At 38.1% G+C, this 15070-nt stretch overlaps 1 protein-coding gene and 1 pseudogene across 1 annotated transcript; both read right to left on the minus strand.

Annotated features, from left to right (window-relative positions):
- Positions 1-481: 481 nt before the first annotated feature.
- On the minus strand, positions 482-1441 carry LOC141489091 (olfactory receptor 51E2). The gene has a single exon (XM_074189744.1). The coding sequence runs from the start codon at positions 1439-1441 to the stop codon at positions 482-484; it is 960 nt and encodes a 319-aa protein (XP_074045845.1).
- Positions 1442-13910: 12469 nt separating this feature from the next.
- Positions 13911-14843, minus strand: LOC141489098 (olfactory receptor OR51C1-like; annotated as a pseudogene).
- Positions 14844-15070: the final 227 nt, after the last annotated feature.

The raw sequence follows: 15070 nt of genomic DNA on the forward strand, positions 1-15070 counted from the left end.
TCATGCTTTCTTCTTAAATTATGAAATCAAAGAATTTTTGAAGCATTTAATAGTTTCTAGATTTCTTTAAATTTTTTTTCTTGTTGTGCAGTATATGACGTATGATGTTATATGATATCCTGAGCAAAGGAGTACAAACAAAATTGTACACCCCTGCTTCAGAGGGAAGAAACTTGAAGTTCAGGAAGTAATTTAATCATGACTACAGGATTAAGATCTAGAAGATACCTCAGAAGTCATCCAGTTCAACCTTCTCATTTTCCAATTGAGGGAACTGAAACCCCAGGACATTAGCTAATTTGTCAATTAGTTTTAGATACAGGATTAGAGCCAAGGTTTTGTGACACCTAGCTAGTATGCTTTCCACTGTATTATTCTGTCAACTCTGATTATAAACATGGAAATCTCTTAAAAGGTCTATAGTTTTCAGGTAGTTGAAAGGAAATTACCATGGGGACACTGGTTAGCAGTGTAGAAGGTATCAACTCCTAACAGCCTGAAGCTCCTTGTCACAGGTGAGCTTAAACATGGCCAGCACCCGGGATCGTATCTGCTTGGTCTTGGCAGCATAGATAATAGGGTTGATGACTGGTGGTACCATTAGGTAGACATCGCCCATCATTACATGGACAATGGGGTTGAGGCTGTTTCCAAAGCGGTGCACCACAGATAGTCCAATAAGTGGCACATAAAATGCTAGCACCACACCAATATGTGAAACACATGTTCCAAAGGCCTTTGCCCGTTCTGTCCGAGATGGCAACTGAAGCACGGTGCGTATAATCAGAAAGTAAGAGAAGGAGATAAGTACAGCATCAATGCCCATAACCAGCAGGATGGCAGTGAGTCCATAAACTACATTGGGCATAGTGTCATTATAGGCCAACTTCATCATGTCTTGGTGAACACAGTAGGAATGAGTAAGAATGTTGGAGCCACAGAAGGTAAGTCTCTTGATAAGCAGGGGTAGAGGAAGGAAGAAAAGGGAGCCCCGCACCACAGCTACCATGCCTATCCGAGCTGTGACAGTATTGGTGAGCACAGCTGCATGCCGAAGAGGGTGGCAGATGGCCACATAACGGTCAAAGGCCATGGCCAAGAGTACAGTGGACTCAGTGGCTGAGAGAGCATGGATGAAGAACATCTGGGTGAGACACACATCAAAGGTGATTTCCTGAGAGTTGAACCAGAATAGAGCAAGGATCTTGGGCATGGTGAAGGTGGAGAGGGCCAGGTCAATAGCTGCTAACATGCAAAGGAAGAGATACATGGGGGCATGAAGGCTATGTTCTGTTCTCACAATGAAAACCACAGTGCAATTGCCCAACACTGCCACAACATACATGGATAGCATGGGGAAGGCTATCCAGAACTGGGCAGCTTCTAGTCCTGGAAGGCCTATGAGAATGAAAGTGGTGTGGGTGAAGTTGCAGGGTGTCATAGTTGGTAGTAAGAGACAGAACCTGAAGAATGGGGTAAGATCAGAGTTCCTGTAGGAGACAAAGGGAAATAATGAAGGCTAGCAGATCCAGTCGCCTTTTTTCAGTGACCCTCCATTACTTTCTTATAATTTCTTCTTTCCTTCCATTATAATCCTAGAGCACCCAAGCTATGTCATGGAGAGTAGTGTTGATTTTTACTGAGATATGGACCTAATGTAGTAATCTCACATATTCATTTTTATTTTAAATGATAATTCAGAGAGAGAAATGCTTCTCTCAAAGGAAAGATTCTCTAAGGGATCAATTTCAGGGCCTGAAGCACTTGGATGAAGGAGAGGCACAGACACTATCTGGCAATGTTACAGGCTAATCTCTGCTTATTTGTGTTTACAATGTACCTTGTCCTTTATGTATTGCCAAAAATACACTATTACTATTTGCCTTCTTTTGGATACTGAATGGAAGCGTGTACCTATGAGAATTCCTAGAGAACATAGATGTTAAAGTGGCAGCTAGAAGCTGCAGTGAATAGACGTCAGCCCTGGAGTCAGGAGGAACTGAATTCAAAACTGGTGTCAGACACTTGTTAGTTGTGTGACTTTGGGCAAGTCACTTAACCCTGCTTGCCTCACATCCAGGGTCATCTCTAATCTTCCTGATTCATATCTGGCCATTGGATCCATATGGCTCTTAAGGAGAAAGTGAGATTTAGCACAGCACCCCCCCCCCCAATCCAATTCATGTTCTTATCATGATATCTCCTCCCTGATGTCATGATTTTCTTCAAAAATGAAGAACGCAACCAAAAATCCTGGAAAGAAAATTCTGCTCACTGTCCAACCACATTTGCATTAGCATAGCTTCTATCCAATTCAAAGATTGATTATGAATTTCATAAGCTATTACAGCAGGCTCCTATCTGATCTCCCTGGCTCTAATCTATCATGGAATCTATAGTCAGATTCATCCTTCTAAAGCATAATTTGATTCTTTCACTCTTCTTTCAAACATACAAACAAAAATAGTTATCTTAGGAACAAGGGGCAGATTTGGAAATCCTGAGAACAGTATGTCTAAGTTGAGATTGAATCTTTGCAATGACCACATTATATCTTAGAAGATTATGTGCTTTTTTTGTGTGAATAGGAGCAGTGATTCTTTTCTCTAAAATTGACAATCGGTATCTGTCTAGCAAGATGTTTGGGAGACATATATTGAATTAATTTAAAATTAATGCATAGTCCTATTAAGATTCTCTTACCCCTGGCTCTAATTGCCCCATTCTTCTTGCTGTGATGATTTGAGCCAAATCTATGTGATGCTCTCCTAGAGTTAAATGAGGCCTCAATATCCCACTTCAGTCTCTTACGCTGTTTTTTTCCTTGTAGTGATCAAAGCACAAGCTCAAATGTCTGGTTTTCCTGTTGTTACTAGGAAAATAGAAGACTTGAGTTTTTGTTTTCAAGAAGGAAAATCCATTACCGTATTAGTCTGATATATTTTTGACCTCCTCCTGAAATGAAATAACCACAAAAGTTCTTTCCTCTGGCCTCCTCTAACTATCCTTGACTTTTTTTTTACCTTCAATTTACTGACTAATAGTCTCCAAGGTACCAGGGATTTAGCAGATCAAGACTGATGACTGGGACCTGATGTTCTGGGACCTGAACAAAAATAAACAAACTGGCAGTCTTAAGGATTAAGTTTCAGAGGAGAATATGTGCATTCCTGATGGGAAAGAGGTTCTTCTCTTTACTTGTTAGGGTAGGGATTACAAATTAGGATCTTCTCACCTTTCCGCAGAGCTGCAGGAGTCATCTAGCTTAGACACAGGAGCAGAAAGGAAATAACCCTTGAAGGTCTCTTTCAGTCCCAGGGGTCCACCATACATTTCTATCTCCTTGTTTCTGAACTGCTTCTCTTAGAGGTACTTCCTGTATTTGTGTAGCTGCCATGGGAGATCCTGTAATTTTGCCTCAAAGTGAGTGGAGATGAAATAATGAATAAAGTAAGAAGACCTTTATTCCTCAGATGGGGAACTTGAGGGTTTGGAAAAGAGGAGTTCAGAGATGATTGAGAGCTCTCAGGGACAGTCAATTCCAGAAGGACCCTTAGTGATCATACAGTTTAAATATTCCCTCTACCCCCATTGCCCAGCCAGATGGAAGGCAGTGTGGTAGAATGGTTGGAATAATGGACCTGGAAAGACTTGGGCTCAAATCCCATGTAAGACAATTATTTGCTTTGTATGATCATGAGTATATCATTTAACTTCTCTTCTAAAGTGAGTGTTACAGCACCTGTATGATAGGGTTACTGCGGTAGGGCTTTTGCATACAAATAAGATGTGTGTGAGGCAGTTTTGAACACCTTTTAAAGTAATTTGTAATTGCAAACTATCATTATTTTGCATTTGCCCCCACAAGCTATAGTAGACAAATAATAATATTGACTATAATGACAAGGATAATAATTACTATTTTTATTAACATAGTACCTGACATGAAGGGTGAACTTAATAAATGTTCACTAATTAGTTTGTTTTTAACAGTAACACTAAAAATCACGACAATGAGTAATTTTCATTTAATATAGAGCCTTCTACTTCACAAAATAATCCATTTGTGTTCTCACAATAAAGAGCCTTATACTTTACAAAAATAATCCAATTGTATTCTCACAATAAAGGATATTGTTATTACCATTTTCCAAATGAGGAAAATGAGTCAGAGATTAGCTGACTTGCTCAGGGTGGTAGAACTGGTAAAATACTTGAGGCTGCCTTTGGATTTCAGGTGGTCCTCAAGCGCTCTATTCACTGCGCCACCTGCTGTCCAATTATCATTATTACTGCAATCAGGATTTTAAAGTTTTGCAAAACACTGCAATATAAACTGTTTTGAATCTTACTATCTCTGTGTGATGTAAGTACACACAATAACTCTATTTTACAAAAGAAGGAACTAATGCAGAAGGAAAGAAAACTGACTTTGGAAATAGAAGACCTGGATTCAAATTCTACTTTTGACAAATAATTTTTGATATTGTACATGTTATTAACCTGCTCAGTTCTTAGATTTCTTCATTGTCAAATGAGGGACTTTAGCTAGATGGCCTCTATAGACCCTCCTGGTTCTGTATCTATGATCATAAGTATAAGAGCTAAGGGATTGACCCTTCTTCTTCTGATTAGCTACTGATTAGCTTTTATCACTGTCTCTAAAGTCTCTTTCCTTTCTCTGTCCCTTCCTCCAGGTCTCATTCCCCAGATTTGTGACTGCCCCATTGGCATCATCTGAACAAACTTGTCATACTGGAGGAAGAAGAGTCGTTCTTCACTTGTAGAGGGAAGGTTCTTTGTCTTTCAATCTCTTCCCAGGCTATTGCCTCAGCCAGAATTCCTTTTCCCAGCATAGTCTTTTATTCTCCATTACGTGGAGATTACATTGCAAATTCTTGGGGTGGGGTGGGAGGGCATAGCAATTTAAGAGTCTGATTCTCTCTGAGGCACAAGTGATTGATATCAAGCTCAGTCTAAGAATAGTTTGGATAGGAGGAGAAAAATAGAGAAAGAACATAATGAAATGAAGTGTCTGTTTAGCAGGAGGGGAGGAGGCAGCCTAGGGTATTTTAAAATAACTGAATTTAGAGACAAAGGAATACACTGAAGGAATGGAACATTGTCTCTGGAGTAACTGGATTTTGGTTCAAATCCTCTCTCTGATGTCTAGCTGTTTGATCTTGAATAAATTACCCTTCCTGGATTTCAATTTCTTCATTTGCAATATTAAGATGATTGGACAAGATAGTTTCTGAGGTCCTCCCAGTTTCAGAGCTATAATCCTGCAATTCTGAGATCTGGTTCAAACCTTGACTGTGCTTAATACTACTTTTATGAGTTTGAGCAAATCATTTAATCTCTCTGGGCTTCAGTTTCTTCACTTGCAAAATTTGAAAGTAGGAAAGGTGATGATATTTAAAGTTTTCTCAGTCTAAACATTGTGATTCTCAAAAGGTACAGAGTCAGCTGAGGGCATCATCATCCCTTCCTTTTCATAAGACAAGATCTAGCACTGTTACAGAATTCATGTGGATATGTCCTTAACATCTTTTTATACCTCTCAAACCAACTCTATGAGAGACTTATGAATCCACAAGGCAGCTCATGAAGTCAGGTTCTTTCTCTTCATCTTTCCCCCAGAATAAAAGTTTATGATTCCCACTCCTCCCAATTCTCCCACTCTCACTCAGCATCTTTTTCTAGAGAAATGACCCTCAAACCAAAATACCCTGCTATCCAACTTCTACCTGCTCTTTTTCAATCCAAAGAAATCCCTTTCTCTGTTTCTACCAACCTTTTATCCTATAGGTCTCAAATAACCAACAACCCATTCTATTGATAACTTCTTTGTTCTTTCTCTCCCTTGTTCCTTTGGACTGTATACCAGATAATCCTCAGTCTTAACTACACATATGAAATATAACTATCTCAACTTCCCCCACACTTGCCTACTGCGATGAATTGATGCTCAATTCTGGTCTCCATTTAGTTATTCTTGAATCCCAATTCCACTAAGGATATCCTATCTTTGTCCTCTGCGACCAAACCAGACTGGCTCACTCACCAAGAGAGCCGCACAGACCATTCACCCATGAGAAGAGCAATCTAGTTGTTGCTATCTGGCTCCAGACTTCTTTTAATGCTGCCAACAAACCCTCCTGGGAGTTTGGTGTGGGGAGATAAATTGCTAAGAATGTTGTGTGCGTTGATGTGCATGCTTGGTGGTGGTGGTGGTGGTGGATTCCCTAGAGAACTTTGAAGGCAGAGAAATGTTTCTCTGATGGTCTGCTTGCACTTAGTAAACTGTTAGCCTCTTTTAATCTATAAGTTTAAACATAAATTCTTCACAGTGGCCCTCTAATGTCTGGATCCACTGTGCTTATTTCATCTTGACTTTCATACTCATATTCATTCTTTCAACCAAAAAAAATAATCAAATAATATATTTTTATTTAATATGTATTCCATTCACAACTTTTTGGTGCTGTGACAGATTAAAAATAAATATGTCCTGAAGCTTAGATTCTCACCAGGAACCAAGGTAGGAAAGCTTGGAAGGTTAAAGTCAGCTGATGGAAAGTTAGGAAAAGGAAGATGACAAAAGACAGGAAATCTTTGGAAGTTTTGCTGGTAAAAATATCAAAAATCCTTTACATAGATGGAACCCTTTCTCAGTTAATTTCCTATTGACCCAGTCTTGAAGCAAGAGAAAAAAAAGGACAATAGGATTTTTTATCTCCATTTGACTTATCTGTGCTAAAGATGGAATGCACATTTTAGTCACCAGACTAGGTCTATTTAGCAGCACAGGATAGTAGACTTTCAGTTAGAGAAAAGGGAACTCAGAGGCCATCTACTCAGACTGATGCTGAATGAAAATATTTTTATAGTAATTCTGACTCAGTCAATCTGAATTTCTCAGTTTCCCCCTCTAATCCATTCCTACTCAATACACACACACATGTAAATGGCATATTACTGTTTCTGTGCTTTGATTGTGATGTTTCCTCTCTGTTTGTTTACTCAAATGCTTCATTTTCCTCCTCCCCCCAAAAAATTGAAAAAAAAATTACTGATCTTTTAAGATCCAATTTATCTTCTATCTCCTCTCTGTAGTCTTCTTTTACAGCTCTGCTTCCACTGATCTTTCTTTTTGATCTGCCACATCACATTTATGTCTGTATCTTTGGTATGAATACTTAGTCATTATCAATATATCCCTTTATGGTATATTAAGCTAAATTATTCTCCATTTCTTTTTCTCTTTCCACATAAACATGTACTATGGATCCTGTGATCCTTTCAGGCTTTTATTTTGATTTGTTGATCCATGATAGGGGGGAGGGGAAAGAGACAGATAGAGAAACAGAGGGACAGAAGGATAGAAACAGTGACAAGCAGAGGCAGGCAGAGACAGATAGATGATAGACAGAGACAGAGAGTGACAAAGATAGGGTCAAAGAAATAGAGAAATCCTGATAGAAAAAATATAGATAGAAAGAGACAGAGAGAGAGATAAAGACTGGGGAAAAAAAGAACTTTCTTTTTATTTTTTTAAAGATTTTATTTATTTTGGGTTTTACAATTTTTCCCCTAATCTTATTTCCCTTCCCCCACCCCCATAGAAGGCAATTTGTCAGTCTTTACATTGTTTCCATGGTATACATTGATCCAAATTGAATGTGATGAGAGAGAAATCATATCCTTAAGGAAGAAACATGAAGTATAAGAGATAGCAAGATCAGACAATAGGATATCAGCTTTTTTTCTAAATTAAAGGTAATAGTCCTTGGTCTTTGTTCAAACTCCACAGTTGTTTCTCTGGATACATATGGTATTCTCCATTGCAGAGAGCCCCAAATTGTCCCTGATTGTTGCACTGATGGAATGAGCAAGTCCATCAAGGTTGATCATCACCCACATATTGCTGTTAGGGTGTACAGTGTTTTTCTGGTTCTGCTCATCTCACTCAATATTAGTTCATGCAAATCCCTCTAGGCTTCCCTGAATTCCCATCCCTTCTGGTTTCTAACAGAACAATAGTTTTCTATGACATACGTATGTCACAGTTTGCTAAGCCATTCCCCAATTGAAGGACATTTACTTGATTTCCAAGTCTTTGTCAACACAAAGAGGGCTGCTATGAATATTTTTGTACAAGTGATGCTTTTACCCTTTTTCATCATCTCTTCAGGGTATAGACCCAGTAGTGGTATTGATGGATCAAGGGTATGCACATTTTGTTGCCCTTTGGGCATAGTTCCAAGTTTCTCTCCAGAAAGATTGGATGAGTTCACAGCTCCACCAACAGTGTAATAGTGTCCCAGATTTCCCACAACTCTTCCAACAATGATCATTATCCTTTCTGGTCATATTGACCAGTCTGAGAGGTGTGAGGTGGTACCTCAGAGAAACTTTAATTTGCTTTTCTCTAATAAATAATGATTTAGAGCAATTTTTCATATGACCATGGATTGCTTTGAAAAAAAAAACAACTTTCTAATGTTTTCAGTACCTGAGGGGAGAATTATATATCCTTTCACTGGAGGTCCAGTTAAACTGTTTCTGGAAACATGGAAGAAATTCTGAAATTGTAGAAAGTCAGATTATGATCTGTATATGGTATTTTCCAAAGTTGGTTTTCATTCTTCTTTCCCTTATCCAATGGAATCAGATTTCTTGTAGATAAGAAAGTGTCAAGGCAAATAATTTATACTTAGGAGCATGAGGAAAAGTAAAGAGGTCAGAACCAGAACTGGCCTGAATATAAGGCACCTGGAGTACAAAATTGAACATGTGAGAAAATCATGGCTTCTAAACCTGGGAAGATCTGAGACCAAGAAAAGATGCTGATTTGTCATGGTATTGATCCATGGCTAATTATTATAGGCTAGTAAGCTGGGATGGAACTGGAGTAGGATTGATTTTTCCCATAGTATTTTCCTTTGTTTCTAATTGTTGGGTCTAATTGCTTTCCTACAAACATGATTTCATGTGGTTGGGTCTCCGGTTCTCTCCTTGTTCCCTCTTCACAAACACACACACACACATACACCCCACAAAAAATCATAGGTAGTAGCAGAGGGGATAGCTAAAAACATGTTATATCATTAGAACTTATTTATTATTTATTAATTATTATTTCTGTTTCAATTTATGTACAATAAATCGTGATTACAGGATTTTATGTGTGTGTTGTGAATGAAAGAAACTAATGACAGAAAAAAAGACAATTAATATAGAATAGGAGCTCATGAGCTAATTTGGGGCTAGTTGATTTTATACTTTCATATTTTGAGCCATAATCCATTTTATCCCAAATACTTTTTGATTAGTGGGAGCTTGTTCAATCTGCTTAGTACTGTTATTGAAGCACGGACTTTTAGTGTTAGGAGCAGTTCTAGGTATTTATGGGGTGAGAATGATCAATGGGTCAGTTGGAATATTGCAACCTTTAGGAAGGTACATTGTCTAGAAATGGATAAATCTCCTTGTGAACGGGATCACCACCGGTGGACAATTTGAATATTGTCATCCCTTGGTGGATTATTATGGAGACATTATCTTTAGGGTCAAGGAAGATACTCTCTGACTCCACCATAGACCCATGTCCAAGCCTGGTCATGAGTATAACATCTAGTCTCCTTAACTAGATTAAGAATTCTTTGAGAGGAGATAATATGCCATTTTTTTTTGTCCAATCATTTTGTCAGTCAGATGAAAAAGACGGTTTCAGGGGCAGCTAGGTGGCTCAGTGGATAGAGCACTGGCCCTGGAGTCAGGAGGATCTGAGTTCAGATTTGGTCTCAGACACTTAATAATTACCTAGCTGTGTGGCCTTGGGCAAGTCACTTAACCCCATTACCTTGCAAAAAAAAAAAACCTAAAAAAAAGCCTAGGTTGCTACAAATTGATTCTATAAGTGATTTAAATATCAAAGTGGACCACTTACATCAGTGTAATCTAAGGTTGGTGCCAGAAATCAACATATTGAATGTCCCCCCAAAATCCCTATGTAATTATAGAAATCAGGAAAGGGAGGAGGATTTATAGAATATTTTAGTTCAGATTGGCTGATAGTTTTACATTTGCTCTTCTCACCACTGGACTCAGGTTGCAGAAAGCTGGATGCCCTATTAGTTCTGATTGAACTGGAGTCCTGGGCATGCAATGCTATGGACTCAACATACACCAGTCATATTCCAATTGTGTCCTGCTCAGTGTGTTTTCTTTTGGCTTATATTAATCCTAGTTTTCAATATTCATGACTTTTATCATCATCATTATTTGAAAGGAAATCCACATGACTTTTTCTACCAGAGATTTTTGCTAGAAAATTCATATTAATCCTGTCTTTTTACTGATTAAATGGTCCATAGCTTTTTCCTTTAAGGATCCCACAGTCACCAAAGTCACCTATTGTTAACAATAGTACATTGTAGAACTGACAGAAGAGATGATTGAGTACATTAAAAATAATATGTCAATTAGCTACTAATATTGAAAGACAACCTATGGAAAATCTGAGTAGATCTGAAGATAACAGAAGAATATAATGCATTGGGTGGGGATAGCTTAGTGGCACAGTGGACAAAGTTCAGGACTTTGACTTAGGAAGACCCATCTTCATGAATGAGTTCAAATCTGACCTCAGACACTTACTAGCCATATGACATTGAGCAAGTCACTGGACCCTATATTTGCCTCAGTTTACTTATCGGTAAAAGGAGCTGGAGAAGGAAATGGCAAATCACTCCTGTATCTTTGCTCATGAAGAGCAGACATGACAGAAATGACTCTACAAAAACATTGTTTTGAGTTGATCCTCGAAGGAGAAATTATTATTATTTATGAAAATACATGGATATGAATTTCGTAGGATTATAAGTAAATGAGAGATTAACATTTGCTTCTATGAAGTAGCCAAAATCCCCCACATTATATGTTCAATAAAGTGCCTGAGCCTGTTAGATTTGTGGAAATTCAAAGCAAATTATGTTCAATCTGTGCCCTCAAAAAAAAATCTAATGGGGTGATAAATCATAATAATAGTGAGATTTATATTTCATTTTAAGTTTTGTAAATTCCTTTCTGTGTATTATATAGGTGAAAAAATGAAAGCAAAAGAGATTAGTTGACTTGCCCAAGATTACATCATAGTCTTTTAGGAGCAGGCTTAAGGGAACCAGAGCTGCTGTGACCCCAATGCCAATTACCATCTCTGCCTTGACAGTCCTGTAGTAGGTGCTGATTTGATAACTATAGGGTCCTTATTGGTAAAAGCCATAATATGGACCCTTTAATAAGTAAAAGCCAGGATTAATATCAATTTCCTAGCAAAAGTCTCTAGCCCTGAGGATTCTATAAAAATGATATGGACAAAGAACATTTGGCTGATACCAAATGTTCTTTCTCTGAAAGAACCCAGAATCTTCCTGACTTCAAATCTTGCTTCCAATCATTATGACATCTTACTGCCCTTGATAAAATGAATATACAAAAACATAATATAAAATAGATCATGGTTATTTTTTGTTTTGTTTTGTTGATTTTTTGTATTTTTAGATTTTTGCAAGGCAATGGGGTTAAGTGGCTTGCCCAAGGCCACACAGCTAGGTCATTATTAAGTGTCTGAAGCTGGATTTGAACTCAGATACTCCTGATTCTAGGGCCAGTGCTCTATCCACTGCACCACCTAGCTGCCCCCAAACTTTTTTTTTAGGTTTTTGCAAGGCAAATGGGGTTACATGGCTTGCCCAAGGCCACACAGCTAGGTAATTGTTAAGTGTCTGAGACTGGATTTGAACCCAGGTACTCCTGACTCCAGGGCTGGTGCTTTATTCACTGCACCACCTAGTCGCTCCAATCATAGTTATTTTTTATAAGAGGAGTAGGAAGGTTTTCTTTGATCCTTTTACTTTTCTGTTCAAAAAACCTCCCATAGCTACAAAACAAGAGTTCACATGTATTATCTTTGCACTGAAGGGTCTTGTTGAACACCAATCTTTGCCAAACATCCCTGAAATGGCAACATGGTACAATTAGCAAATTCAGGACTTAAAGTTCTAAGAATAGCACAAATCATATATCTAACACTACTCAGTCTTCCCATCTGCTTCACATGACAATACATACTCTCTCTACCTCTCATGGACTATTATGTGCATTGCAAATGCACATTGGGATTACAATCCTAAAAGTGTTATAGGAACATGAAAAGATGCTAATTCTCACTTTCCCCTACATGAACTCTAGACTTAAGACAAAGGGATCTATTCAATATTCCCAAATAGCCTTATAATCTCTATCATCTTCCTGTATCTATGCTCAAATGTTTTTTCTTTCCAACCACAAATGCTTTCCATATATCAAGGTTCAGTTTAATTTGCCTTCACTCCTTTCCCCTGATAACTGATTCCAGACCACAGAGATCTCTACTTCTTTATAACTCATGGTTATCTAACCCTAATCATCTTTTCTGGTCTCATATTTCATTGTTTAATTATATGTGTTCTTTGGTCTAGCTAATCCACTTCACCCCATTCTCCCAAAGACCCTAAACTTTCCTTCCTTAGCATTTTTTTTTTCTCATAACTATCTTAACCTGGAGTGTTCCTTTGGTTTCTCTGCATATTCAAGTCAAGACCATTCTTCAAGGATCATCTACAATGTCACCTTGTTCTTAAAGTGTCAGCCTTCCTTAAGGACTCCTGCTAAGTTATTGATCCACTTCATTTAATTTTAATTTTTCTGAGCTGAGTAATTATGAGGGTGGGATTTCAAGTAGAATTGAAAACGAACCTCAAAAAGATCTAGTAGGTGATACAAACCAGGTAAGTGGGCAAACTGTCTTTATTCTGGAGTAGGGAAAAAATTGTGACTGAAAGTGTTAGTTGGGAGGGGGGAAGTGGATTTCTTCAAGATTGCCTGAGAGATCCTTGTATGTGGCAATCCTTCAGGATGATAGACCTGTTTAATATAAACAGGACTAGAACCAATTACCCCTGAGATAAGCCAAAATGAGCTTGATAGAATGAGTTGACAATGTCTCAAACATAGTGCAGGCCCTTGTTGTCTCTGGCCATCTAAATTTGTATGAGAGAAGAGATTTTCTTGAGAGACAGAAGATAGCCACAGCTTCAGGTAACAAAAACATCCTTGAGGTTCAGTGGTAAAACAAATTCTGAATGGTAAAGAGCTTATACATGGATGGATACAGAGGCAATGGAGTCACAGAGGTATCCTTAGAGTAAGAAGAGTTGTCAGTTGGAACTTGGGAGTTAGAATGGAGGGAAATTAAGTCACCGAGTAATGACCGCAAAAAACAATCTTTGAGTTTTCATTGAAATTGTAAGTTAAATGGACTATAGAGGTTCCTGAGTTCTTTTATTCCCAACTTAACTCCCTAAAAAAAATGGTTTTTATGACTTTTTAATAATTCTAAATTTTTTCTCTAAAGGTTTTTAATCTCTGGATGCTGTTTATAGATCTGGATAGACTCTATTACTCCTTGGAAAATGAGAAACTCACTATATAATTATCCATTACTATCTACTAATTTGGATATAAGGCCTTCCTCTAGTCTTTCTCTGTATAGCTTAGTTTGTTCTCTGTTCCTTGCCTTGTTAGTTTATTGATGGCAAGAGTCATAGATAAGCCAATTGCTTTTTTTCAAGGAAAATATCATATTTTGCAGATGATAAATCACAACGTTGCCATGAATCCATGATTCTGTCAAATTCTCACCTAGGGTAAGTCCATGACTCTTGGTGTCTGATTTGCAATTATGATACATTAAGTATTTTCTTATCTTTTAGTCTCAAGGAGACAATGATTATGCAAACAGATGGCCACTGATGATGGCAACTAACCAGTCTACAATCTTCTCTATATTTCTAATAATCTTCCTAAATTCTCTCGGGAAAGAATATTTTGATTATCACTTTGTGGATTTGCTTGTTCTTTACACTATAGATGATGGGATTCATCACTGGAGGAATAAGTAAGTAGACATTGGCTATAAGGGTATGTACATAAGGAGAGGCATGTTTCGCAAATCTGTGCACCAGGGACACACTGATCATTGGGATGTAGAAAATGGCGATATCATTGATGTGAGAGATGCAAGTGTTAAAGGCCTTCCTCCATTCTGCGGGTGACGCAATGCTGAGAATGGAATGGATGATCAGGATGCAGACCGCATCTGCCCCAGTAGTGGCAATAACAATTGTCATCCAAATATACTATTGATTTTAATGTCTGAATATGATAGCTTCATCACATCCATGTAGAAACAATAGGAATGGTGGAGTATATGACTATTATAGTATGACAGACTCTTTAGGAACAAGAGCAGAGGTACCAGAGCCGCTGTGCCGTAAATGACAATCATGATGCCTACCTTAGCAATTCTGGAATTAGTTAAAATAGTGGTGTATCTTAATGGGTTACAGATTTGCGATGAAGTGGTCAAAGGCCATAACTAGCAGCACTGAAGACTCCATGAAAGTGAAGCCATGAATGAAGAACATTTGGCCAAGGCAGGCGTCAAAGCTGATCTCTCAGACATTGAATCAAAAGAGGCTCAACATAGCGATCAAGGTGGACAAGGTCATGCTCAGGTCTGTGAAAGACAACATGGAGAGGAAATAATAATACATTGGCTCATGGAGGCTTGGTTCTGTGATGATGACAAAGAGGATCATACTGTTTCCAGAAAGGGCAATGCCCTAGAGGAAGCAGAAGGGGATAGAGAACCACAAATGAAAGCTTGCCAACCCAGGAATGCCCGAGAGGAAAAGAGACTGAAGGTTGAACATGGTAGTGTTGAAGGACACCATCTTGAGTGGAGGTGACAGAATTACCTTGATGAAAGAGTCATGCCCTGAAAAGGAAAAGAAATGATTCTTTCACACATTGGTTGAGAATCACTATCTAACTGACGTTATGCACCTCTTTAGGACAAAAGTGAAGTCTACAGCATAGTCCTGCATAACACAAAGGGTTATCATCACAAAGATTCTTTATTTTTCTTAGCTATATTTGGAATGAGCTTAGGCAAAATAAA

Source organism: Macrotis lagotis, chromosome 1, assembly GCF_037893015.1.
Source record: "Macrotis lagotis isolate mMagLag1 chromosome 1, bilby.v1.9.chrom.fasta, whole genome shotgun sequence".
NCBI lineage: Eukaryota > Metazoa > Chordata > Mammalia > Peramelemorphia > Peramelidae > Macrotis > Macrotis lagotis.